General features: G+C 37.8%; 1 protein-coding gene across 11 annotated transcripts in view; it reads left to right on the top strand.

Moving 5' to 3' along the window:
• Ntrk2 (neurotrophic receptor tyrosine kinase 2) overlaps positions 1-27,237 on the top strand; it is a 333,650-nt gene that overhangs the window by 30,369 nt on the left and 276,044 nt on the right. For all 11 annotated transcript variants that reach the window (XM_074052265.1, XM_074052264.1, XM_020153400.2 and 8 more), the window contains 5 exons: positions 2,427-2,495; positions 5,475-5,629; positions 17,820-17,956; positions 18,470-18,602; positions 21,459-21,764. In XM_074052265.1, the coding sequence (XP_073908366.1) occupies positions 2,427-2,495; positions 5,475-5,629; positions 17,820-17,956; positions 18,470-18,602; positions 21,459-21,764 (800 nt within the window). The remainder of the gene's footprint in view (positions 1-2,426; positions 2,496-5,474; positions 5,630-17,819; positions 17,957-18,469; positions 18,603-21,458; positions 21,765-27,237) is intronic.

Here is a 27,237-nt window from a genome sequence, read left to right as displayed (position 1 = left end):
ATTCAGGCAGTCATGAAGAAATGGTCAGATATCAGGTGTCAGCTTATGTATCCCCATGATGTGAGAAGCTCTTATTTGTCAAAATGTGAAATTAAATCAAGTAGTTTGCTTCTGAGAATGGCAGGGAGGGAGAAGGAAATCAGTTTGAGCCTTTCTTGATGTTAATCCCAGTCTCTACTTATCACTGATGACCCTGGGGACTGGCTTGTTCTCCCCTGATTTTCAATATGTAAATGCTTTCTTACCTCAGTTATCAACACAGTGGGGTACAAGGGAGCTGACAAAGAAATGTGTGTTAAAAGCTGCTTCTCTATTTCTGGAATATACTGATCATGTCTCTGAGTTTCCCCAACAATGCAAAAATGTGTACAAAATCAGTATATTCACTCTGGGTTTTAAGAGAATTCAAATTGGATCCTCTCTTGTGCTCCAGCACTACCCCTCCCCCACCCAGTACACATTAGATCACATGGTGACTGTCCAGAGCCCCAATGACTGGTCTCTGCGTCTATTTCTTGGTGCCTTTAATTCCTGACCGGCCCTTAAGAACCCGGGCACTGTGAGAAAAGCCAGTATTTGTATTTTCCAGGGGCTTTGCAGCAGTGCTAATTAGCTCCTTAGCAAAGTTCTGTAATCAAACAGTAAGAGGATTGTTGATTTTTTCCCCCCTTCCCTCTTCCTCCTTTTTGGCTTTTGGCCTCAATACTCAGTATGGTTCATAAAATTCATCTTGTTCTTTGGCCCATAACCCTGCTCTGTGCTGTGCTGCTGGCAGCCACACAGAGGCAGCTGCTCTCAGGCCAGGCAGCTAAGAGTTGAGAGGGAGAACCTGTGCACGTTTTCTCCTTCTTGCTCTCTCTCTTTCAGAGGAAGAGAGCAGGGGTTTTTCTTTTTTCCTTGTTTTTAGTAGGATGGGGATTTCTGGTGAAGGTGAAAACACTTGAGCCTTAAAGACTGTGAAAGAGACAGCAGACTGACTTTTCAATGTATTCTGCTCCAGTGAAACCTTTCTTAATTCAAACTCCAAAAGAAAAGATTTATGTGGGCACATTTTACAACTTTGCGGGGGATTGTATTTTCATGTGGAGGAGCACTTTCCACTCATGTGAAAAGAGAGGATACAAGTGTAGAGAGCAGGCGTATCCTGGCTTAGGGAGGGGTTCCAATGACTGGAGATGTGAGTGGAGGAAATCCTCTGGATATACACACACAACCTCAAATTAGGAGACATCCATTTCAGAGCTATGCTCTCATTCATCAATTGACTAGCGCTAGCTCATGCACTAGCTTTGGGCTTTAATCCCTCTCTGAAGGTGACTGGTCAGACACACCAGGACACTTCCACCAATGCTAACACAACAGACTGGCCTCAGGTATGGGGCCAAGATTATTGTCATCATCAGAGCTCATGCTTCATCCAATTCTCAGTCAGGCTCTTGCTTTCCTGAGCAGGAAGGAGACATTAAGAAACTTATGGGTTTCCTCCAGTTGATCAAGATCTTGTCTGTTTTTTGTAAAAGCTGATGTTCGTCTTACATTCATATTACTTATTAAACTCATGTCTAGAGGCTCAAGTCTTGGGCATACTTTAAGTAAATTCAAACACTAAACAAATCCATAGAGTGAATCAGCTGCCAGGACAATGGTTGAGAGTTTCCCATCCCAAGGTCTCATGGCCCTGTTCTTTGGAAACTCCCATCTGTTCAATAAAACTGTGTATCTGGAACATGCCAGAAAAGTCATTATTTTTTTTAAACCACAAATATGCCATCTTTTCATTGGTTGGTTCAAATGTCAAGATAGTATGTTGCTAGACTAGTTCAAGATAAAATCTGCCATATTCTTTATTATCTGATTTTTTTTCCTTGTTCTCATCATGGAATCATTCACTTATCTAGGTCATATATATAAACAGCCTCAGCAGAATATCAGTATCAGTAGGTATGTTCTTTCCTATAAAGACATTTCCACTACTATTCAAGCTTTGTATGCCACATAACCTCAAAATATTCATGATGCTGTTTAGTTTTAAAGTATCTTTTTTTCTCTAGTGAGTTTATATTTTTAAATTGTATTGTATTTTACATATCTTCCTACTAATTGTTCAAAGGATCGGTATCTCTATGGGACATATAATTTGACTATCAATAAACATATGAAACATAAGCTTTGGGGTAAAACAGAGAAAATAAAATAGATGCTATGAAAAAGTTTTCCCCCTTCCCAATAAGCAAAGACTGTAGGAAAGGCAAGGGGAAAAAAAGAAGCTATAGTTTAAGGTGAAAGAAAGAGATGATTGGATCTAAGTTAAAACATATACTGTGATAAAATAGAATTATATTTTGAAAACAAAGTCTCTATTTGAACACATTGTTCCTAAATTGTAACATTTTAAATTCACACTTAATGTATTTGATTTCTTTCAGCAATTTCACCCGAAATAAGCTGACGAGTTTGTCTAGGAAACATTTCCGTCACCTTGACTTGTCTGAGCTGTAAGTAATGATGGCATTTGGGAGAATTTTTTCAAAGAAAGGGTAATTGAGCATTTTTTAAAATGAGTGCTGTTGCAAGTTTATGTTTATATCAAAATTTCTGAAAAATGGTTTCTCAAGTTTTGTCCTCTTGTTCTCTTATTCCCTCATGAGAACATGATTCAGTGATCACAAAACAGGAATCTGAGTGGTAATATATCACTGATGATAAGTATGAATGTGGGTTTTACATGAATAATTTATTTTCTAATAGAGAGAAAAGAGAAAAAGCAGGGGCTTTACATTAAAAAGGCTTTATATCATATAGAATGTTTGCTGTCTGTTACATCCAGCCCTAAAGTAAAGCAAACTCATGAAAGAGGGAATAATGAGAACAAAACTCCATCCACTACAGTGTCAGCTTGAGTATAGTGAATGTTGGGAGAGAGGTTGTTCTCCTTACCCACCCACCCATCTTTGTGAGCTTTTCATTGAGGCCAGCCACTGTGTTCAATATTTATCCTTATGTCTTAATTTCCTCTGTTGTAGAATGATAGGAAAAGCATTGAAATGTATTGATGACTAACAGCCAGTATTTCCAAGTGTGCTCAGTCTTATCACTATGAAGCAAATATGAACTGCTGTCAATCCTGCAGTAAGGTGCTCAAAAGAGCCCTAAGGCAGAGCCTTTGTATGGCACATGTGGGCCCAGAGGTCATGGCCTTTAAGATCAGGAAGAGGCTTTGTTTAAACTGGGTGTTGTTTGAATCATGGGGTATCTTTTTATGAAAGTCCATCTGTTCCCAAAGAAATTGTGTGGACTGGAAGATGCCACTAGTTAGGAATGGGGCCTATATGTAGAAGTCTTGGAAATTGGCAATTATTTGGAATAAATTGAGTTGAGGGAGTTGAAAAAACTTGTGTTTCTTTTGTAAGATTTATTTAAAATTGATATTTAATAGTAGTACATATATGGGGTAGTATGATATTTTGATATATATTATATAATGTATAATGATCAAATCAGGATAATTGGCATATCCATCATTTTAAATGTTTACTGTTTCTTTTTGTTGGGAACATTCACAATCCTTTATTCTTGCTATTTTGAAATATTAATGATTGTTGACCATAATCACTCTACTATGCAATAGAACACTACAAATTACTCCTTTTGCCTAACTATAGTTTTATACCCAGCCATCAACTATCACCCTTCCCTACTACTCTGCTCAATCTCTGCTAGCCACTGTTCTACACCCTATTTCTATGAAGACAATTTACTCAGCTCTATCATGTGAGTGAGATTATGTGACATTTGTCTTTCTGTGCCCTTTTGCATTTCCAACACAAGAATAGACATGAAAACTAAGGGGAGATGTGTGATGTCAAGTAAGGCACCAGTGGAAAAATGTTGAGCATTTCCTGAAAGGATTAGAAAATAGAGTTTTGATTTCATATTCATGCCTCAATATTTTCCCTACAGCACATTTAATCAATTCATTAATCATGTGCCTCATATATCAGAATACCTAGACCGTGGGGATATAAGGAGAAAAGTTTCTGTGTCAAGGATTCTGTTCTTTCAGTGTAATGTGCTATAATAATTACTGTGAAAGGAGTCTGCACAGTGGGCTAGAGGAAGGAGCCAGCTGTGTGCAGTGTTGTGTGGTGATATGAACGTTGCTATATCATAATTTAAGCATTCCTTCCGTTCTTTATCCATTCTACTGCCTTAGTTATGCCCTCTTTTAAAAAAGACTTTAGTTTTCCATGTACTCAGAACTCTAGGAAACATCTTGGATTACTGATTGTGGTTCTCGTCTGCATAATGCTATATATCTCATAGCAGCAAATTCTGTTTTAATATTGGCGAGATAGTTAGCGGAGATCAAGCAGACACAAATTAAACCAGTCTATCATAACCACATTTTCCCCAAAGAAACTACCAGAAGAGACTCCAGGGATCCTGAGATTTCCTAGAATCCAACCAGAAAACCACAGGAGTAAGTGATGTTGTAAAACCCAGGACCTGTCCTCAAGAAATCTTAAGTATTGTGGTTAATGCCAGTCAGTCTAGGTAACGATTTTAAATGGCCTCATTTAAAGGATCATTACCATAAATGGAATTCAGCTCAAATGGGCTACTGAGTATTATAAATAAGCATTTAAAGATTTTTTCCCTGTGGTTTTTATTTTCCTCTTGACCACTTCTTCTTTCACCCATGGCAGGCCACATGAGTCCAGGCAGCATGGTTGAGGTCAGGATGGTGGGTTGCTTTTGCTTTGCAAATCTTCCCATAGGGGGTGAAGCAGCTCAGTCTGGGTCTGGAGCTCAGTGTGTGTGTGTGTGTGTGTGTGTAGGAGGTCTATAGTCTCCTTCCTTCCAGCTTCTCCCTCTCAACTCTCTTGCATGAATGAAATGGACTCTGGTTACATAATGCAGAAAGCTGGGAGAGCCAACCTCCTACCTCTCACACCCCAATCTTAGATTTCTACTTATAATCTCATTTTAAATTGAGATAAAATGATTCTGCTTCCCACTGAAGTTGGAGCTTTCTCTATGACAACTCTTAAGTCTCTGGCTTTGTCAGAGATAAATGTTAGTGTTTCTGAAAACTTGTTGGCATCTTCACTTAAGTCCTTCTTAATAACTGTATAACAGCCACAATAAACTTGTTGTGGTGCCTTATTTCCCCCAGGTTACAAGATATTCTCTGCTATCCTATATTATAGGATTTTCTGTTCATGTCTTGTTTTCCCTAGTATTCTGCAAGGTTTAGCATCCCTTTGCTTGCTTTAACCTCTACAGTGTTTTCACATAACAGCAGTTCAGTAATTATTAGATAAATGAATGAATAGTAAGTACTGTCATGCTTTGAAAATGGAAAGGTTGTTGGCTAAAAAGAATTCACAGTGTTCTGTGTAGTCTTTCATAAACACTAGTACAGCTAAAACTGAAAAGGGATCCTGATCGGGTTTCATTTTTGTTCCATGTAGGATCCTGGTGGGCAACCCATTTACATGCTCCTGTGATATTATGTGGATCAAGACTCTCCAAGAGACAAAATCCAGTCCAGAAGCTCAGGATTTGTACTGCCTAAATGAAAGCAGCAAGAATATTCCCCTGGCAAACCTGCAGATACCCAATTGTGGTAATTTATTTTTAAATCAATGCATTCTAGTTGCTATTAATTATTCTAATTGCCTTAGTGTGGTGGAGAGTCTGGGAAGATTACCACTACCCAGATTTTATACAGTGTGCTGTAGATGTCTCCGGTGAATCAGACATTTGTGTGCATTGTGGAGATGTCAGCTGAGAGCAACTTTACTGAGTATTCTTTGTAAATACATTAATTCTGAATGACTGGCTTGAAAGTGCACAGAGAAAAAGTACATAATTTATCCCTTTGTTCATTTGTTCATCCATCTATCCACCCATCCATCCATCTATCCACCCATCCATCCATCCACCCATCCATCCATCCATCTATCCATCCATCCATCCATCTATCCACCCATCCATCCATCTATCCACCCATCCATCCATCTATCCATCCGAACTGCTAAGAGTGTGACTCTTCACCAGTCACATACACATGTAGAGGGAAGGACCTCAGGATGGAACAAATGTCCTGGCAGTGCAAACAAAAGGGATTGAGTTGAGCACATTCCCTTAAACTTATCTTACTGCCAGATGTCTGTATGTTTTGGTGCAGTGCCCCACGTCTGTCCTTACACCTGCTTGTCCCCATGTCTGGGTTCAGGATCTCCCACTTACTGTTGTCCCCCACTCATCTCAGCATTTCTATCTTCAGAATTTAAAAGGGCACCGTATGGCAAAATCACAGTTCTATGTGAGCGTTACCATGCTGCAAGGAAGGAAAATCAAAGTTCTCTGGCTAGGATTTTACTACTCTGTGACATACCTCTATGATACCCGCATATGTATATTATTCCTTCATTGGGATTTTAATCAGTTAGTCAACCAGTTCACAACTACACAAACAATTATGTGTGATCTTGCCTAGTGGTTAGTGATAGAGCAGAACACCATGTTAACACTCTCCTCTTGTCCACAGTGACTGTGTATTAACCAAACACAATTGATTCTCCATTTTCAGGGGACCCTATTTGAGGTGCATTTTTATTTAAGAAAAAATATAGTTGCTGTTTACTCTACTCTTAGTGTAATTAAAAAATAAACATGTGTTTGTTTGTTTTTTCTGACCTGGTAGGACCACAGAAGAGAGCAACCTATCCTTCCCACAGATTTTTCTGCCACATATAGAGTGCTTTAGTCTCATAATTGGGGAATCAGTCTTTGTTCTCTTGATAACTTCTTTTGGCATTTTTTTTTTTGCCAGTCAACACTTTTTAAAAACCCAGCTTTTGATGTGTATCTTTTCCCAATTAAAGAAAGAATTACTGTTTTCTGTTCTGGTACACATTTGTACCACTGACAGAAGCTGCCTAGAAAGACAAGAGATTCAATGTCAAGTCACCTGGCCATTTGGCCAGCTCCTCAATTCCCATGACTGTTGTGACCACACTAGTCCAGCAGACACTGAGAGGAAGAGAGAGCATCTGACTCCTGCTCTCATGTCACACGCTACCTCTGAACAAACATTTGCTTTGCCCTCCTCTGAAATCTATTCTACTTTTTCAATGCTAATTTTTGGCCACATTGTCTTGATAACATTTCAGTGGTGCATCTCAGCTTGTGTATTATTGGCAAAATTGTGATTTAGATAGATGGGGTTTAGGAAGTGAATTGGTACTCATTTTTCTTAATTTGTCTATTTTCAACAATTTCTATTTCTTTTTCTTACAAATCTTCAGTGGAATATGTGTGTGAGAGTGAGATTTTTCAATCCACTCTCATGAAGACATAGGCTTGATTGATTAAGACTGAACAGTTACACTCGTACTAAATTCATAATTCATTTCAATCTCAATAATGCTTTTCAAAAAACTTTTTTAGACTGTGTCAGGTGAAGTAACACACTTGTTTTCCCATCACTTTTGTCTTCTGCAAATGTTTTGTTTTTCCCCATTAGTTTTTATTTTCTTTCAGTGTTTTTACTAATTTGTAATCATGCAAATAATATTGGTAAGTTTTGTTATAAAAATAATTTCCTATATTATACGTAATGCTTGTTTTTTCCTCATTCATGATCAACTCAGATTGGTAGTCAAGGATCTATCACATTCTTTTTAACCATTGCCATAATATTCATGGTAGAATATATCTTAATTACATCAAATGTAATTGGTGGGCATTCCCACCCATCCCCTGTTGGTGGGCATTTTGCTTATTTCTCATATTTTATTATTACAGTAATGTTTCCACAAATATCCTTATTCATGCTCTTTGCACCTGTGTACAAGTGCATAGATTTTTCTAGAGTATATAAGAGGAAGCAGAATTTTTTAGTTTACATGGTTTCTGCATTAAAATTTGGCTACATCCATTTTTAGCCACTCTAGCAAGTTATACCTCAATATTGGCAAAGTTCTTAGTTTTGTCTCTCTAAAAAATGTTGTCATTGCTTTTTCAGTTTGTATTTTCTTGATTGCTATTGAGTACCTAATATGCTTATTGAATTGTGTTTGTGCTTTAGTGAATTGCCTACCTTTGCTCATTTTTCTGGTGTTTTCTTTATTTTCATTGACATGTTCTTTCTTCATGTGTTTTTTTCTTAGTTGTTTGAAAGTTGTAAATTATATTTCCGTTCTTTTGGAAAAATATATAAAGACAAAATGTTTACTACACAAATTTCATGTATATATGTGGGACTGGGATTTGAAATCAGGGTTTTTGTATTCACAAAGCAGGCTCTTATGCTTAAGCCATACTTTCAGTCCATTTTACTCTTGTTATTTTTTGGAGGTGAGGTGTTGCAAACTATTTGCTAGGGCTGGCCTCCAACTGAGATCCTCCCAATCTCAGCCTCCCAAATTGCTAGGATTACAGGTATGAGCCATTGGTTCCCCATTCAACACATATTTTCTGCAGGTATCTAGAGATAACACCCAAAGACAGGACATGACACTTTCACTACCCTGTATTTCTTCCATCCATCCCTCAGCTTGATGTGGTCTGGGATTTTGTTGCTAGGTTATTACCTAATTTTCTTGAAAAATAATGATTTTTGTAGATCATTGACTCTTGTGCCCTAGGGCTTCCCTTAAAGTGATTTTTGCCTTTTGCTGATGTGTGTCTATTAATATTTCTTTCAGAGAAATTGAAAAAATAAAGTCTCCAACTTTTTATGTGGTGGAAAATCAGCCTGTATCTTTTCCTTGTTGATGTAATTGGTTGAGCAAACATTCCAAGTTCAAAACACTTAGAACTTTGTACATATTGTGCCACCTTCTTTTTATTGTCAGTGTTGCTGAGGTCAGTTTGATGCTTATTTTTTTGGTCAGGTAACTTAGACTTTTCTTTCTCTTCTAGAAGTTTTGAGGTTTTTCCTCTTATACATTTTATTAAATTTCACCACAAAGTGAGTGTGGGAATTATTTTTTTAATTCTCTTTGGCACAAGGGGCGCCCTTGTTCATGTCTTTTGTTCTGGAAAAGTGTTCTTATTGGTTTACTTTGTGTTTTCTTTCCATTTACTTTTCATCCAGGAATTCTCATTGGATGGAGATATTTACTTATGGTTGCATCCTCTCAGTGCTTCTTTAAGAATTTCCATGTATCCTTGTCTTCTTCTGCTTGCATTATGAGAGAATTTGTTCTCTCACTACTTTGCTATTTGGCTATTTCTCCTGCTTCTGAATTTTTTCCTCTCAGCCATTGATTTATAATTTTCACCATCTCCAGTGATTAGTCTTCTGAGTGACACACACTTTCCTGTGCTGGTGACCCTTGGAGCCCTAGGTGCCATCACCAGCAAATGGTATAACTAGTTTTCTCCTGTGAAGTCTCCTCACTGACTGCTTTTCTACAGCTGTTTTGAATGCATGCCCAAGGTGGGAGGGCAGGAAGGGGGTCTCTGGAAGTTTTCTTACCTGTCACTTGTGACTTGCCTATTCTGCAATCTTTTCCTCTCTAGTTTTGGCTCAGCCTAAAGCCTCCTTCAAAAAGGAGCCCCACTGCTTTCCTTACTTCTGTTCCTGTTTTCTCTTGCTCCAGCATCCTCACAGTTTCTTATTCATCAATATATGCTCTCTAATTTTTCAACATGGTTCTGGATTTTTGAGAAGTATTTTATGTTTTCCTAGAGATTTGGGATGAGAGGTGGAAGGTTTCAGTTTGAGACTTAGTAATGTATTAATTTTCTTCATCATGGGCTCCCAACTTTGGCTCTTTTAAAAGAAGTTAGACAATTGAGCAAAAAATTATGACAGAGTGTTGAATTTCAAATCTTCCTCTGAAATTCCATGTTGAAGAAACCAGATAATAATAACATTCTAACATCTTCAAATTAAATGTCTTGCCAGGAGAAGTGGCTCTAGTCTAAAATCATAGCTACTTGAGAGGCAGAGATGGAGAGGAAGGAGATTTGAGGCCAGTCTAGGCAAAAATGTTTGTGAGACTCCCCCCTGCCCGCACCCTCCTCCATCTCAACTAATGACTAGACGTGGTGGTGTGTTCCTATCATCCTGCTGGGAAGTGTAAATAAGAGGGCTGCAGCCCAGGATGGCCTGGGCATAAAGGAGACTCTATCTCAAAAATAACCAACAAGAAAGGCCTGGCAGAGTAGTACAAGAGGGAGAGTGCCTGCCTAGTAATGTGAGGCCCTGAGTTCAAATCCCATACTGCCAAAGGGGGGGGAAATCAGATACCTTGCTTAAAAAATGGATTCATGGTCAATTTGTTCTTCTAGATGTGTTTTAAAAACACATATGTTGTGTTTAAGTTACAGATTAATGGACTTCATCTTCTTTCCATATGGAAGAGTATTTTGGCAGTACTGGGGTTTGAATTCAAGGCCTCATGCTTGCTAGGCAGGCACTCTACCACTTGAGCCACTCTGCCAACTGATTTTTTAATGAAACTTTTTTGCTAACTTGGAATTGGCTGAGAGTATGGCTTTGTCATGTGCCATCATTCTACACCAATAGTTTGCTGGTGACCATGGCCATTGCATTTAGTTTGTCACTGATACTCTTCCTTTCACTAGAAGAGAGGGGTGTTGGGACGTTCCCTTTGAAGTGTAGGTTTTCCTTCAGTGCTCCCCTCAACCCTTCACCATATAAGTATTATGTTAAGAACAGCTTCTCTACTGCTTCATGCAAACATGTGTCTTCCATAATGCTCAGTATACTCCCTTGAACATAATAGACCTTTGATCAATGTTTGATGAGTTGATCAATTGATAAATTTATGAATCATATTATATTAATGATCAGATTGGATCAGGTTTCTCATAGAATGGTGTGAATGTTTCAGTCAATTTAAAACAACTTAAACATTACTCTAGCCAACTTATCCCGTATTTTAGCATTTTCAATCTCCTTTGACATCTCTGTCCTTATTCTCCTTATTGTGTGTGTATGTATATGTTGCCTTTTTTCAGGAAGATTCTCAGGGTAGGGCCTGGACCTTATTCCTCTACTTATGCCTCCCTAGCAGCTGGGATGCAAGACTGTACCTCCAAGTCCTTGTTCATAGGGGTTCTTGCTAACTTTTTGCCTGGAATAACTTTGAACCATGATTCTTCTGATCTCTGCCTCCAGAATAGCTGGAATTACAGGCATGCACCACCATACCCAGCTCCTCATTTCATTTTAAGATAGTCTCCTTTCTTCTTTTTTTACTAACTCCTTAGAGATTAATCGAATGTGGTACATGAAGCTGGGAGGTTTAACTGCACCATTCCTATTAACAGCCAAAATTCTCACAATATTTTTCTAACAGTCTCCACCCACCATGAATGACTGTAAATTTATTCATGCTGTGAAACAAATTGTAGTCTGTTTCCCCACAAGGTATTTTTAAACCTTAGAAAAACTTTGTTAATTGCAAAGCAACAAAACATATTTATACAATTTCCACATTAGCTGGAATAAAGTGGTGCTATGAATGGTGGTTTTGAAGACTGAAAGGGGGTCACACAAGTGCTAATGAGGAAAGGTAATTTTGTTGGCTTGTGCTGATTCATCATTCCTTATAAAAATGGTCCTGTTTTCCTTTTAGTGTTTTTGATGAAATTATGTGTCTCCTAGTGTTTAAAAAATGCTCAATTCCTGCACACTTGGTGGGTCTTTTTGCAGTATAAGCTTCTCAGTTATCTCCCCTGGGTGGATGGGATTATTAAGAAGCAGTGACCTTTATACTTCAAAATTTTAATTCTATAATGATGGTTTAAATCTTATCTGGAGGAGAGGTTTTTCAGGCATTGTTAACAGTGGGTGAAACGCTCTGTTCTAAAAAGATGACAAATACATTTAAAAAAGGTAGTATTCCTCTGGGTCATATCAAAACAATTCCTTAACCCATTTCACTAGCAACTAGTTACTGTAGAGGCAGGTGGCCCCACAGTGAATGTAAGGTGCCAGTTCACTTGATGGTTGAGAACTGTAGCTACTGTAGAAAACACTCTCAGCTGTCCAATGGATTAGTATCAGACGTGCCTTTGTTTCCTTGTTATTTATTATGACAATTTCAATGCTCTACTTTTACAACTTTTAGTGGTGTGACTCCTTAAGTCTTATGAAATATGTATGACTATAATAGTGAGGTCATGGAAGGCCCACAGGTGTCTAGGAGGAGAGGCCTACTTCCTTGAATTAAATTGATTTTGATGATTTATTTTTATTTTATTTTATTTTTTGGTGGTACTGGGCTTTGAACTCAGGGTTTCATGCTTGCTAGGCGGGCACTCTACCACTTGAGCCACTCTGCCAGCCCTTTTTCCTATTGGGTATTTTTGAAATAGGGTCTTACAAACTCTTTGCTCGAGGCTGGCTTCAAATCACAATGCCCTTGATCTCTGCCTCCTGAGTAGCTAGGATAAGAGGTGTGAGCCACTGGCACCCGGCTAACGATTTATTTTTAAGATTTACTTTTGACATCTGCCATAGTTTTTGGCATACATGTCTGTTTAGCATATTTGTATATATTCCTTTCTTTAACCAGGAAAATAGGCTGGTAGTAATTCTATGTTGTTAACGTTAAAAGAAAATGCTACTCTAGTGCTCTGTGTGGATGTTAGACTGGTATAACATCTTAACTGGGTTTATTATTTTCTTCCTGGAAAGCATCAAGTCTACTTTAATGTATTGTGTTGCTTTAATTTTATTAGAGATCAGATTTTATCTCTTAAAATAAAGCAAACCATGGAGTGCAACATTGATTTTCTTTATCTTTTTAGAATGCCAAGTGAAGCTTTTTTTTTTAAAGTCTGTCAGCTGCTGTTTAAATTTTTGTGTTTAGAAGTATTATGGTAGCTGTCACTGTCGTGAAGTGGCTCACATAAGGTTAGAAGGACAATTTCCAATTTGAGCTTGCAAAGTCATTTTGCTAATTTTCTGTCATTTTTGCAACCAGGTGTAAATCAGTCACTTCTAAATAGGTCAGGCTCATTCTGGCTTCATTCCTGGTTGAGGAGACAAAGAAATTAGAAGACATGTCATGAAGGGTAGAGGGAAAGGTTTATATACTTTTAATATTCTGCAGAGAAAGAACTGAGAGGTTAAGTATTCATTTGTTCTAAGTTCTTTAAGCATGCACAAATAGAAGTGAAAGAAGACACAGGGTAGACAAAAATCCTAGTTGGCTTGAATGTTTTTACAAACCTGGAATGATGACCCAACCTGGGACAGACAGAGTCAGAATCACTGAAATAAACTGAAGAAGAACACAATCCTGACTTCTTAGTGAATACTGAAAAATAAAACCCAAACTTGACCCTTCTAGTTAATAATCCAAAATGACTAGAGACTTGCTTTTCTCGACTATTAGAAAGTGATAGTCTTTGAATTCATTACCAGAGGACCCAGGTCACATGGTCAGCTCTCAAGAAGCAGTGCTCCTGACTGGGGACAGAGGCTTGGGAGACACCTGCAAAAGAGGTAGCCACAGATGTGCTTATCAAGACCACAGACAGACAGATGTGGGATAGATGAGTGCCAACTCCTCAGCTCTTAGTTATGATAATTGCTAAGGTTTAACTTCTTCACCTGGAAATACGGATATTAATGGCACCTTACTTCCTAGAATTTTTAGGATGAATAATAAAATAATACATGGAAAATGTTTGAGATGGAGTCTAGCACTATTAAATACACAGTAAATATTAGCTATTAATGTCATCAAAAAAATAGGTAACTGTAAATGTGTTTTATATCTGGATTTAAATATGTGTGGGTTTTATATTTAGTCAATTGCTTCAAGGGGAAATAACAAAGCCACAGCAAGACATCAAACAAATGGCTATATACTCAAATCATCTTGGGGAATAGAAATAGAAGTTAAATGTGTTTAAAAACACAAAAAAGTTTTTTAAAAAAAAAGTTATAGCAGGACTTCTCATATATTTTAATATGGCAATCTGCATTGTGAATGTCCAGTTTCTTATAGGATTTTCTTTCTCTTTTCTTCTTATTTTTTTCAAATCTTGGATTTCTTTCTTCCCCCCATTCCTCCAGGATCTCAAGGAATTAGATCTCTTCAGAATACACTTTAGGGAAAGCTTGGTAGACTAGACTATACTCCTGTCGATTTTAAGAAAAAATTTGTAGAAACAAAAGCCTAGGGAATAGTTGTCCAATACTCATTGTCTAAACCCTTGTTACTCAAACTGTGGTGTATGGAATAGGGAGCTTGTCAGAAATGACAACTCTCTGGGCCCTAACCCAGATCTCCTGGAAAAAAGCAATATGTATGTATACACATAGATATATATATATTTTTTCTTTTAAACAAGATCTTCTGACGATTTCTATGAGCATTTAAAATTTGGGAAACCTTTGCCTAAAGAAAGTCAGTCTTTTCAACTGTGTTGTTGATCTTTTCTGTTGAGTATGTCCTTCCTGAATAAATCCAGATCAAGAGACACTGACCTGGAAGTGTCTGTCTGTCCACAAGGCAGGCCATCACTCATGTCCAGTGAAATTCCCAGTGTGTAAAGATGACTGCTGTGGTGCTCAGAATTAGGATCTTACCATGCTAGTGCTAGCAGCTCTTGGAAGCATTGCTGGACTTTGCTCTGCATTTGTCCTGATTTCAAATCTTATTAAGCCAGGGAGTAGTGCATGGCAAGTGGTTAACCCTGCCTTGGCTATTCATGTTTTGCAGTTCATTTTTATTGTGCTAATTAAACATCAAGTGATATTTCAAGTACAGATTGTCTTTTTTCCATTATTGAATCTTTGGCCAACATATTAACGTTGTAGAATTAACATGAGTCAGATGCTTACTCATTTATGGAAGACTTTACATTTAAAAGATCTAGACTTGGCCAATTTTGTACAGATTCCTTTGGAAACTGTTATGACAGGGTGATACAATTTCTCGATAAATAAAGAAAATTCATCCTTCTTTCATAAAATAGACACATAATTTTTTAAATGAACCAAATTTCTAGATCATGGATATGCTGTGGTATTTATGGTCTGTGCTAACATGGATGTATGTAGCTCTGGGATGTAGTGTACTGTAGTGATGAAGACCCTAAGCTTAGCTGGGTGCTGGTGGCTCATGCCTGTAATCCTGGCTACTTGAGAGGCTGAGATCTGGAGGATAACCAGAGTAAAATGGACTGGAGGTATGGTCCAAGTGGTAGAGAGTTGCTTTGCGAACAGAAGCCCTGAATTCAAACCCCAGACCCACCAAAAACAAACAAGCAAAAAGAACTTAATCTTTAAATTCCAGGCCTACATTGAATTGGGCAATTTTTAAAGATATATTTGACATTTCCAACTCATAGACCTCATTAATTAAAGACAAAATGCTTACCTTTCTGACTAGCTAGGATTACCGACATGAGCCATGGGTACCCAGCTAGCAAGACATTCTATAAAATGTGTGAATAGTCAAGAATCCTCAAATATTTGAGGAAAGGTTATAATATGAAAGACAAACATAAAGCAATCATAAAGAGGAAGGAAAGCCACCCACAATTGCAAGAAACAAAGTTGATATCAACAGAAGGAAAAAAATCAAAAGAAATCATCAAAAATATCTCAGGATCAGAAGAGATATTATACCAGTGAAAGAAAACTAGGGTTCTATGTAAAAGAAGAATGTTCAAGAAAGAAAAAGAGCCTTGGAAACTAAAAGTATGGCAGAGGAATTAAAAAACCTGAAAAGAAGATTTGAAAGGTATTTCTGAAGAAATTTCTCTGTAGATACAGCAAATAGACACAAAGGTGGAAAATAGGAGAGAAAAAATTCAAAAATGAGATGGGCTGTTCAGAAGATCCAACATCCAAATAAAGAGAGCTCTAAGAAATCGTTGCATCATAGCTGAATTGACATTTTTCTCCTTTCTTTGTGACACATATCTTAATGTGCTATTACATTTTAGCTGGTACAGGTATCAATAAGACTTATATACCCATAATAAGCTTTATATTCCTATTAGACAATATCACTTCATAGCATGTAGAAAGATGCAAAGACAGAACTGTGTTGAGAAAGGTATGGGCACATGGGGGAGCTGATTTCTCTGTGTGAAAGTAAGTGGTCTAGTTCTCTTACATGGTGGGAGGTTCATAGACAATGCTAAAACAGAAAAACCAAGACATAGCAATATAATTGTCACAGAAGAACACATTGAGAATTACCCAAGACCATCCTTTAGTATGAGCCAGGTTTAGGGTTTAGGCTCATTTCTATTTGCTGTGCTGTCTCTTGGCCATTGTTGAGTGCTTCATTGCCCCATAAATATAAGGGTATTATGGGTTCTTTGAAATCTTGTGAAAGATGTAGCATAGGTATATATTGAATGCTTATAGGAAGGAAGAGTTTCAAAGAGGTGCTCCCCAAAGCCAGATTTGATTGGGCTGTTCTTTTCTCAATGGTGGGAAGACCATGAGACATATACTACAAATCTTGCTCTAGTCTGATTTCAATATTAAAGAACAATGGCTTTCAGTCCAGGCAAATAGTTTGTGAGACCCTATCTTAACAAAACCTATCACACACAAAAAAAAAGGCTGGAGTGGCTCAAGGTGTAGACCTTCAGTTCAAACTCCAATACTGAAAAAAAAAAGGCTTTGTCAGTAAGGGATACTTCGTAAAGAAGTGTTTATGCATGGCAAAGTGAAGATAGTGGGTCAGATGGATGGGTTAATTGCAATTTAATGGTTTTTGGAGACAAGTTGCTTTATTTGATCACCAGGTTGCTTCTCAATTAATGACCTATTATTGTTATGTGGGACCCAGCTCTCAGGGTGAAGAGTCCCAAGTAATGCTTCTGATGTCAAGAAGGACATTGGTTTGACTGGAAGGACCTGTTATGTTGTTTCTTCCTCTGACAAAAGCAATCAGATTCCTCTGTAAAAAGTAGTGTACATACCCAATAGGAGTGATACTTTGATGAAGTGATAGCATTAATTAAAAGCTTTTGAAATGTAAGGCTATAAAAACCACACTCCACTGAAATGTTAAAAAATGTTTATAAACACTTAAAATTATTAAAAATTTCCTCTGAAAACGAATATATGTTTAGGGTTTCCAAAATAAAAAAGAAAAGAAACTTTCATTGTAGTAAGTGTTCGTGTTAACTTTTCCTCACGCTGCAAATGGAATGACCAGCTTTGCTCATAACAGTTAATGGTGATTCATATTATCTGGAGGCATCCTAACCTTGTGATGTGTCAAGTTTCATCTTTGAAAAATGCTTTGAAACTACATTTTCTTCAACAGTCTGACCCTTTGAAGCCCTGGGTCTGATAGTAGGTTAAATTCACGAGTTACTTAATGCAAAAAACCCCCCAGATTTATGAGAAAACATAGATGCATCTTATCCTTTTGTTCTTTTGATTATTAAAAAAGAAGTAAAGGGAGGAGGCAGGGGGAAATAAATGATATAAGAGGTTAGTCCATAGGCACAGTGCTTGTTTATGTACAAAAAACTGGATTAGCAGCTGAAAAAACAGAAAGAGGTGGAATTCAAAGTTCTGTGAGCTAGTGTTTTTTTTTAAGTACAAGGGTTTTTTTCTTGCAATAACCTTTTAAAGAAATGTAATAATCTGTGTTCAAATCTAATTACTGTACACTTTTTGTCCATATTACATTTATTAAACTTATCAACTTGACACTTTTTCAGTCTCAGAAAGTAAATGATTGATTTTGCAGCATAAAGACTTCTCAATTTATTGCTATTACTTTGAGACTTTATTTAACCATTTGCATATGTTTTTGTGTGCTTTTCTTATTCCATAGGTTTGCCATCTGTGAATTTGGCTGCACCTAACCTCACTGTGGAGGAAGGACAGTCTATCACATTGTTTTGCAGTGTGGCAGGCGATCCACTTCCTAATATGTACTGGGATGTTGGAAATTTGGTTTCCAAACATACAGTAAGTCTGATTTAGCTCTGTCTTAATAGAGAGATGAGAATATTTCCAAACTGAGATTGTACTAAATGTAGTGATAACCAGTTAATATTTTATAGGCCCACATACAGAATTTATGATGAAGTATTCATGCATGTAAATTTGCTTTCCATTTATTCTTAATTAGCAAAGACTAATGCAGGTTTTCATTTTAATTATTTACACCGAACAGATTGGAGAGTCTTTGTATTCCTAATAAGCTTTTTGTGTCATCCTGAGCTAGGAGAATCACTATCCGTGTGATCTTCTCTCTTGGAGGAAGGGGGTAGGAATCCCAGGATTAAGTCAACCTTACATGTTAAGTGATTGAAACCTAAACATAAAATAACTTCCCTTTTGTGAATCTAATGTTTTACACACACACTCACATGCACCTCCCCACACACATTTTTCTCTAGTTGGAGAAGAAACCCCAAATCTTGTCACTTTGGGATCAATCCTAATCAAGGTTATTTTTGTCTCTTAATTCATTTGTAGAATGAAACAAGCAACACACAGGGCTCCTTAAGGATAACTAATATTTCATCTGATGACAGTGGAAAGCAAATCTCTTGTGTGGCAGAAAATCTTGTAGGAGAAGATCAAGATTCTGTCAACATCACTGTGCACTGTACGTAATCAGACCAGCATATGTTTCTAATAGCAAATGTTGTGGACATTCTTTTGTTTGTCATTGAGGCACTCTGGGTGCTCCTTAAGTTGGTTTCCAAAGAGAACATTGCAGTGTTTTGTGCATACTTACCTAAGAAATGTTGTCATCCTTTTTCACTTGTTCCTTTTCTGCTTCATATTGCTGGCTCACACGTTGTCTTTCTTTTGAGCATTTTCCATTTGTGCATGTGTCCTATGCCTGTCCTTGTCTTTTTCTAATAGAACTTATTTTGAGCTAATTATCTTCTTGTAAACCTTATATTCTGATAAGTCAGTTTCTCAAATCTTTTTTTCCTCTCTGAAGGCAACAGGAAGCTTTAAAGTAGTGATACCTAAAGCATTTGCTGGCTGTTCAGAAACACCGAATTGCTCCATTGAGACAATTAAACCTTGTTAGTTTGGTGTTAAGTTTCTGTGGGAAGGTTGGAGGGGTCCTATTTAAACTATTGAAAATTAATATCACCCGCGGAAAACTTTTATTATTATTGTTTTACATTTCTGTGAGCAGTAAAGCTAAGATATAAGATGTCAATGCTTCTTAGTTAAGCATATGAGCATTGCTTTATGCATTATAAATAACGTGTCTTAAAATTCTAGATTGTGGGATTCAGCGTGAAGCTGTATCAGTGAAAATCACATAGAAACTTTACACCATCACAAATTCTGAGCTGCACAGTATAAATTAATGAGGTTTTACTCTGTCTGGATTAGGATTTGCATGAGAAAAATATCAGTGTGCATGTATGTAAATATGTGTACAAATTATACACATGTAGACACGTAGTTATAGCTGGTCTCCATATACTGATAACACTCACTCATAGCCTGCATTTACTGTGTGGTTGTTGGAGCCAGTGATTGAATCACAAACTATAATCCATTGTTACTCTCAGAACCCACTATGTCCAGTGACTATTTGACTTACAATTTCTCACCAAAAGGGGATCCTGAAGTCAGTGCTACTCCCAAACATGTAAGCCAGCTTCCAATTTAATATCCTGAGTCAACACCTCACCGAAAGTCATTTGAGCATGGTGAAAGGAATAAGTAGGCCCAGGGCATGGGGTATGGGTTGGTGAGGGAAGGTAAGTGTGGACCCTCCCTCACCCATGGTCTTTATAGTGGCTGGTTTATAATATACACCTAAAAAACATGTGGATCTACACGTGCATGACCTTATTTTATGTAATGAATATATAGAGTCCCTCAAATGTGTCCAAATTGAATTTTTATAGAGGGAATCAATGCATTAAAAGCTGTTTGGCTTTCCAAAAACTTTTTTAGGAAGGCCTGTGAGGAATATTTGTGAAAGCAAACAGTCAAACTTTGCAAACTTAGATTTTGTAACATTGCATTACTTACAGTGAAGGGCCCTGTAACAATACGCATTGGCAGAGTTTAGTAACTCCTCATGCTTAGCTGTGAGGAATCTCAGTGGTAACTGGAAATCTTTCTGTGGACTCTAAAAGTGAATTAAGTTTCTTTCCCAGCTCTGCTTCACCTTGGGGTAGTATTATGGGATGATTTTCCTGAGTACAAAGAGGATAATTTCATATTATATTCTATCTGTTAAAGACACTTGGGCTTGAGTTCTTTTCATTCTGATTTGCAGAGTTGATCTGCTTTTTCAAAGTTTAGATAAAGAGTAGAAGTGGTCTGGGGCATTGCTCAAGTGATAGAGGATTTGTCTAGCATGGGCAAGGCTCTGTGTTCAGTCCTCAGTATGAAAAAAGAGTAGAAGCAATAAAGCACATTAACATCTGAGATAAACATTGCAGGCACCCTCCTCCAAGTATTTGTGTGTCAGCAGGCTTCAGTGCCATTAAACTTCCCCCATTTGTGTGATGAACAATTAAGAGGCAGTGTGTGGAAGCTATTGAATTAGGCATAAAAAGACTTGGATTCTTAGTAACCTTGATCAACTCTCAACTTCATTGGACTTGTTTCTTCACCTGAACAGTGATACTGTTAGGTCTTGAAGTTCTTTTCCAGAACTTTCTAATTATCAGTGTCACACTGCGTTATGATGAATGATTTTAAATGCCTTCATTCAGAATAAACATTTTATTTAAAAACACTGCTTAATAATCTTGTCCCCCCCGAGGATAAAGTGCTATTCACTTAAAACAACCTCTAGTATGTTTTTCTCAGCCTTATATTGGACTTTAGGCATTTAAATGATCAAAACATTGTATGTAGTATGTAGCACTGAAGTAATTCAATGCTTTTAAAGGGTATTTGCCGTTGACAAGTGGTAAAAAAAATCAATTTCTCATAATTTATGCTAATCAAATGGCATTCATAACAACATTCAAGCTGTTTCGATCAGCTTGATCTTGTTTTAATTCAGCTATGTGAGATCAAGTCTTCAGGGAAAGTTTGCAAAGTAATTTTTATTGTTATTTTGATTCTTTAGAAAAGAAGTACTGTGAAAATAGTGCCCTTATTATTCTCTGGTGATGGATCTACATAATATCAAAGTATATATGTGGGAAACCAAAATAGGCATCATATGAGCCCTTTCCAGTGGCAGAAATCTTTTGAATCTGTTTGGAGCTAGTTCTCATGTGCACTGAATATTGAAAAATGACTGTGATATATGGATCTGCAGGAGTCCCTCTCTGAGCTCTCTGTAAGGAGTTAAAACAACCTGATGGTGATGATGCAAAATAATGATGGATTCCAGAGTTATTGGTCCTGGGACTTCTTAAACCAAACAATGCTTGAATAAAATCCCCTAGCAGTGACGCAGAATTCTGGAGATGGAGAGAATTCTGACTTTCTGATGCTATTAACTCTTTCTTTTTCAATTTAGTTGCACCAACTATCACATTTCTCGAATCTCCAACCTCAGACCACCACTGGTGCATTCCATTCACTGTGAAAGGCAACCCTAAACCAGCGCTTCAGTGGTTCTATAACGGGGCAATATTGAATGAGTCCAAATACATCTGTACTAAAATACATGTTACCAATCATACGGAGTACCATGGCTGCCTCCAGCTGGATAATCCCACTCACATGAACAATGGGGACTACACTCTGATAGCCAAGAATGAGTATGGGAAGGATGAGAGACAGATTTCTGCTCACTTCATGGGCTGGCCTGGAATTGATGATGGTGAGTACCTGATGCTTTTTTGCATGTGGGGAGAAGATAGGGAATATTATTCAACTAATGACATAGTCATGTGTACAATGAACTATCCCCCACCTCTGTGGCTTAAAACATCATTATTTAGTCTTGCTCCTTAATCTGTAGATCAGTTGGACTGGTTTTATTCCATATGTTTCCATTCTGGGGTGCAGGGTGAAGAAGATGAAGCAACACAGAAGAGCTGCTTCTTGAGGCAAGGGCAGGTATAAGAGGACAGCTGGAAGTGTGCTGGGCTTCATGAGGCCCACATGTAGGGCTGGGGCACTGTCTCTGCTGTCTGTATGGCATTGACCCAGGCAAGTCATAGGGGCAATGCCAAGTCAAGGTGCAAGAATGTGTGCTACTCCTAGAAGGTGATAGGGGAATGAATAATTTTGGATACACAGGATTACTAATTAGTGTGCTCAGGTAGTTCATGAGAAAAGATTTATTATTATTATTGTTATTATCATCATCATCATCATCACAGTGTTTAGTGAGATTTTGTACCCACAATGGCAAAACTCATGAAAAATCAGAAGCAGATGAACTGTGTTTGGTTGGCTTGGATATATTTAAGATTTCTTTTCTTTTTTTTAATGCCCTCACTTTTTAATTGTTGTGCTGGGTGGGGGTACATTGTGACATTTACAGAAGTACTTACAATGTAGCAAATATACCATACTTGAATTCACCCCCTCCACCACTCTTCTTTATCCCCCCATTCCTGGAATAGTTTCAGCAGGTACCACTTTTGCAGTTACATACATATGTACACAGTACCTGCACCGTAATCACCTTCCCACACTCTTTCCCCACTACCTTCCCCCTGCTACTGGTAGTGAACCCTTTCTCCTGGGCAGAACTTGTTCCACTTTCCTGTTTTCCAACTTTGTGGAAAAAAAAAAGAAAAGAAAAAGAAAGAAATGACATTTTTTGCTTGTTTAAGATAAAGACAGCTACACAAGGAAGTTTCCTTGTGACATTTCCATGTATATATGTCCTAAAACCCCAATTGTTTCATCTTCTCTATTTTTCTTCTTTCTACCTTAATCTCTTTCTTTTATGGTGGTTTGAACCGGTTTAAAAATTCTATATTCATTCTTGTATAGAGAGTACATCAACCATATTCACCTTTTCTTAGTTTCCTTCTTTTACCCTACCCCTCTTAGGTGTGACTTCCCCTTAGCATGGTCTGTTTTTCATAATACTGCTGAATTTGTGTTAGGCCTACATTCCACATATGAAACAAAATGTGGCTTTTGGCCTTCTGAACCTGGATAACTTCACTTAAGATGATGTTCTCCAGTTCCATCCATTTTCTTGCCTCTTATTCATTTGGAATGGAGAATCCTGAATTTTCACTCATATATGAGAAACTGATATCCTGGACTATTTTGCTTAACTATGCTGACTGGGCTGAGCCATCCTTTCATTGGATCCTGAGTTGGTTTTCTAGCATTGGTAATAGGACCTATCTGACCAACCAGTGGTCAGGTTAGGGAAGTATGGCTAGCATTAGGGTCCACTCTGTGACAAGTAAGAGAGTCACTGTGAGCTCTAGGAACCTCAGGAAAACTGCCATGGCTTTATCTGCTTCAAATGTTGTTCTTTAGCAGAGTTTTCTCATGTGATCAGTCTTGTTGCCCATTGTGAGGGCTGTGTTTGGCTGTTGGGACCTATACATGGATAGAACTTCTCACCATAGTAACTGAGAGTTAGTCAGACTCCCTCACACAGAGATGACCTGACAGAGGGAAGGGAAAATAGAAACATGGAGATTTGAGACAAGGAGCTTCTTGCACACTTGCACAGGCTTACAGAGCTGTAACATGGACAAAGGTGATCCATGCAAACCCATTTGGCCATACAGTAAATAAGAATGCAATCATTCTCATTACATAAGGGCTTTCTATTGCCCTGGTATTTTACTGAACATTCTTTTAAATACACAAGCATTCTTAGTGCATTCAAAATGTGATTTGAATTATGTAAGCCTGATTTACAAACAGTCCTTCAGGAGCACATAAAACAAGCCACGTTTGGACGCAACACCCAGACACCTCTGGTTGTTGCAGTCATTCCCATTAAGTCTTCCGCTTAATTAAGAGTTTAGCTGCTTGGCTGTGTTTGCAGTAGTAAATCTCTAGATTACTTCTTGCATGTCTCTGGGAGCAACAGCTTCAGAACTAAATCTGGAAACTCTAATTTGGACAACAGCTTTTTGTTTGTTCTTAAATAAAATTTTTGTGAGTAATTTTAGATTTACAGAAAAGCTGCAAAGATAGCACAGAAAGTTTCCAGGACCCCCACCCAGTTTTCCTGTGTTAACACCTTACATCACTGTGATACATTCATCACAATGGAGAAATTGACATTGATATATTACTGTTCACCATCAACAACCTTTTGAAACTGTTGGGGGTGAAACTTGATTCAGGGTGAAGGTCTGGAGTTTAAAAGCTGTCAGAGGCAGGGGTGCATCCTTTGATATCTGCACAGTGTAAAGCCAGTACCTTCTATTTTAGATGGGATTTTGATGTATTTTCTTTTGAAGATTTCTACATGGTATTAATATTTGGTAGAACTGAACTTGTGTTATCTGTGTGACCTCATTTCTATGGTTCATTTCTGTTAGCTTTAACCTAGCTAGTGTTGGGAGAGAATTATTTTTTGGGATTATAATAACTTGATGTCTCTCAAATACTTATTTTTTAAAGAAATAATTACTCATAGAAAGTAAAATTAAAGTAAATTTTATAAAGTTGTTCTGTCTTCTTCCTTTCCCTCTTCTTGCTCATTTATTCATTTTATTAGATCTTTAAATTACAGATACATACGTATCTGCTTTGAGAAAAGCTCTGATTCATTTTTCTCTTTAACTATTTATTGAAAAGCAAGCTATTAAGGAGTAATAGATGAAAGTGGAAATGATAGAGACTTGGCCCAGGGTGACAGTGGATATAAATGGCCCTAGTGGGTCATAAACCAGTGAAACCAATTAGAGATTGACCTCGCTGGGCTTGTGGGATGTAATCCTTGTGGATATTCATGAGATTCATAGCCATACCTTTCAGATAATGACCTTTTAAAAGAATTGCTTCCTTTACCTCTTACCTCTCTTAGAAACAAAAGAAAGATAAACAAATAGGAAAAAAGAAAGAAAAACATTTCCCTAAAGTACATTCCAAGTTAAGGACAGTAGGTCAAGTTTGGCTGTACATTCTTTCAGTGTTTCTACTGTCATCATATAGTAATTGAGGAAGATGTTTAGCCCTCACAAATCTTTTTAATAAGACGTTTCTACTTTGAGGCGGTAGTACTTGTCTGTAATCCCAGCACTTGGGAGCTGAGGCAGGAGGATTGTGAGTTTGAGGTCAGTGTGGGCTATATTGTGAAACCCTGTCTCAAGAAGAAAGAAAAAAACCCAAACTAAGCAAAAAGTTTTGTTTACTTTTAATTCTAGTGTTTTTGATGTGATACCTTTGATTTTTAATTTCTTTTTTCACTGCAAGTTTCCTGATTTACAATGAATCAGGCAGTCTGGGTTCACCATGAAGTCAGTTGCTTTCTATGCAGAGTCAAATGAATTAACATGGCAGCCATGGTGTCCCTTAGAGGCTGTGCCCTTTGTTCAGCCTAGAACTGAGATTTCCAAGGGATAGTTATTTACTCAGGAATGTTTTTTTGAAGATAAAGAATGAAGAGTATTGAAAAAAATCAAAGCGAAACCAAAAGGAAATAAACAAAAATTCCTTACAACAAATTTTGGTGAACATGGAAGAGGATGGATTGATTGAATATAATGATAGTTCCAGTTGTCTTTGCTACTAGGTAGTGTGGAATCACAGCGTGAATGGCAGGTGCCCTGTGCTCCACTTGGAGGAAGGATGGGGCAGCTGGATATGCAGTGAGCTTTGGCCTAGGCTTGGGATGCCATTCCTAAGATGTACAGATGTGAGACACATATCAAGGAGAGAAGCCTTGCAAGCCAGGGTCATGATATAATATCTTTTGAGGGTGCCATAACCATGTAGATACCACTGTAGGAGTGTTAACATGGAAGGACAGGAATAATTTGATCTTTAGATGCCTTTCCTGTCTGTTAGTTACTGAAAATCTTGATAGTCATTGAGAAAGAGAGAAAGGACTTTCCCAGCCTCTAGTCATTGCATTGATCAATTTGGATCTTGTGTTTAAGAACTGAACTCAACTCTGGATACCATGGGGTACTGTTTAAAGTACTGAAGGCAACTTTCATCTTCCAAATGAAATCTAGAGAACTATAGTGTTTTCTAGCACCCTGAACAGCATAACTTAGGACCATGACACATGTTTTATTTTATTTTTGTTTCTCATTTTCATTTCCTTGGCTCCCAACATAGTAGCCCTCCACCCCTTATTTGCACATCAGCTGGGAACTTTTTATTGCTATTCCACTTTATTGTATTCTTAAATACACATTCTTTCACAATTCTGATTCAGTGGTTCTCAGATTGGACTTTGGTTTTTTTTTTCTTATTTTTAAAGATACCTGATGAGTTACCATGGGTAATGCTCTGCGCCATGCTAGATTTTTCTGCTTGTGATTCAGAATCAGACAGTTGTTTGGTTACCTTAGGCAATTCTGTAGACAGAATCTCCATTTAGAAATAACCTGTCCCCGTCCAGTACTGGTGGCTTATACCTGTAATCCTAGCTATTTGGGAGATTGAGATCAAGAAGATTGCTGATCAAGGCCAGCCCAGGCAAGTAATTTGCTAGACCCCTATAGCCAAAAAATAACCAGAGAAAAATGAACTGCAAGTGGGGCTTAAGTGGTAGAATGCCTGCTTTGCAAGTGCAAAGCCCTGAGTTCAAGCCCTAGTCCCACCAAAAGAGAAAAAAAGAAAAAGAATAACATGGCCCAGCTGAGTGAGAAATCAAAACTCTGAATGCAATCTCATGGTCAATTTCCTCTTCTCTCCTCCCCAAGTTCAGGCTAGCAGGATGAAGTAGGTTGCAGTTTGCTGGGGTTTCAGCCCCTCTGCTGCCCAGGTAGAAGAGGGTGATGGAGAGCAATTTGCTTGGTGATGGTTTTTGGGACCTAGGAATTGTTCAGTGCTGTAACATGAACTTTCTTCCCTAGGAACCTTTGTAGGTTCTTGGAAATTATTCTCTCTGCAGTTTCAATGACATGAGCAAACAACATCTTTACTCAAGCTGGTGGAAATATTTCCTTTCTTCAGGAAGGAACTTTGTGCTCTTGGGGTTCCTATGCTATTCCAGTTGGTCCAGGAGCTGAGATTCCCCACGAGGCTTTTTCTCATGCTGCTCCCATATGGTCCACGGGTAGCAGTCAAAGTTCCTTGTCTTAACATGTCTGGGTATGCAGGTTGAACCAAATGCCACCTGCATCCCACGGCTACAAGTTGACTTTACCATCCCTGGTCCTCTGAGCCTTCCACTTTCAGGGAAC

This window comes from Castor canadensis, chromosome 13, assembly GCF_047511655.1.
Source record: "Castor canadensis chromosome 13, mCasCan1.hap1v2, whole genome shotgun sequence".
Classification (NCBI taxonomy): Eukaryota; Metazoa; Chordata; class Mammalia; order Rodentia; family Castoridae; genus Castor; species Castor canadensis.
The sequence above is the reverse complement of the archived record's forward strand: the minus strand, read 5'-3'. Positions and strand labels throughout refer to the sequence as shown.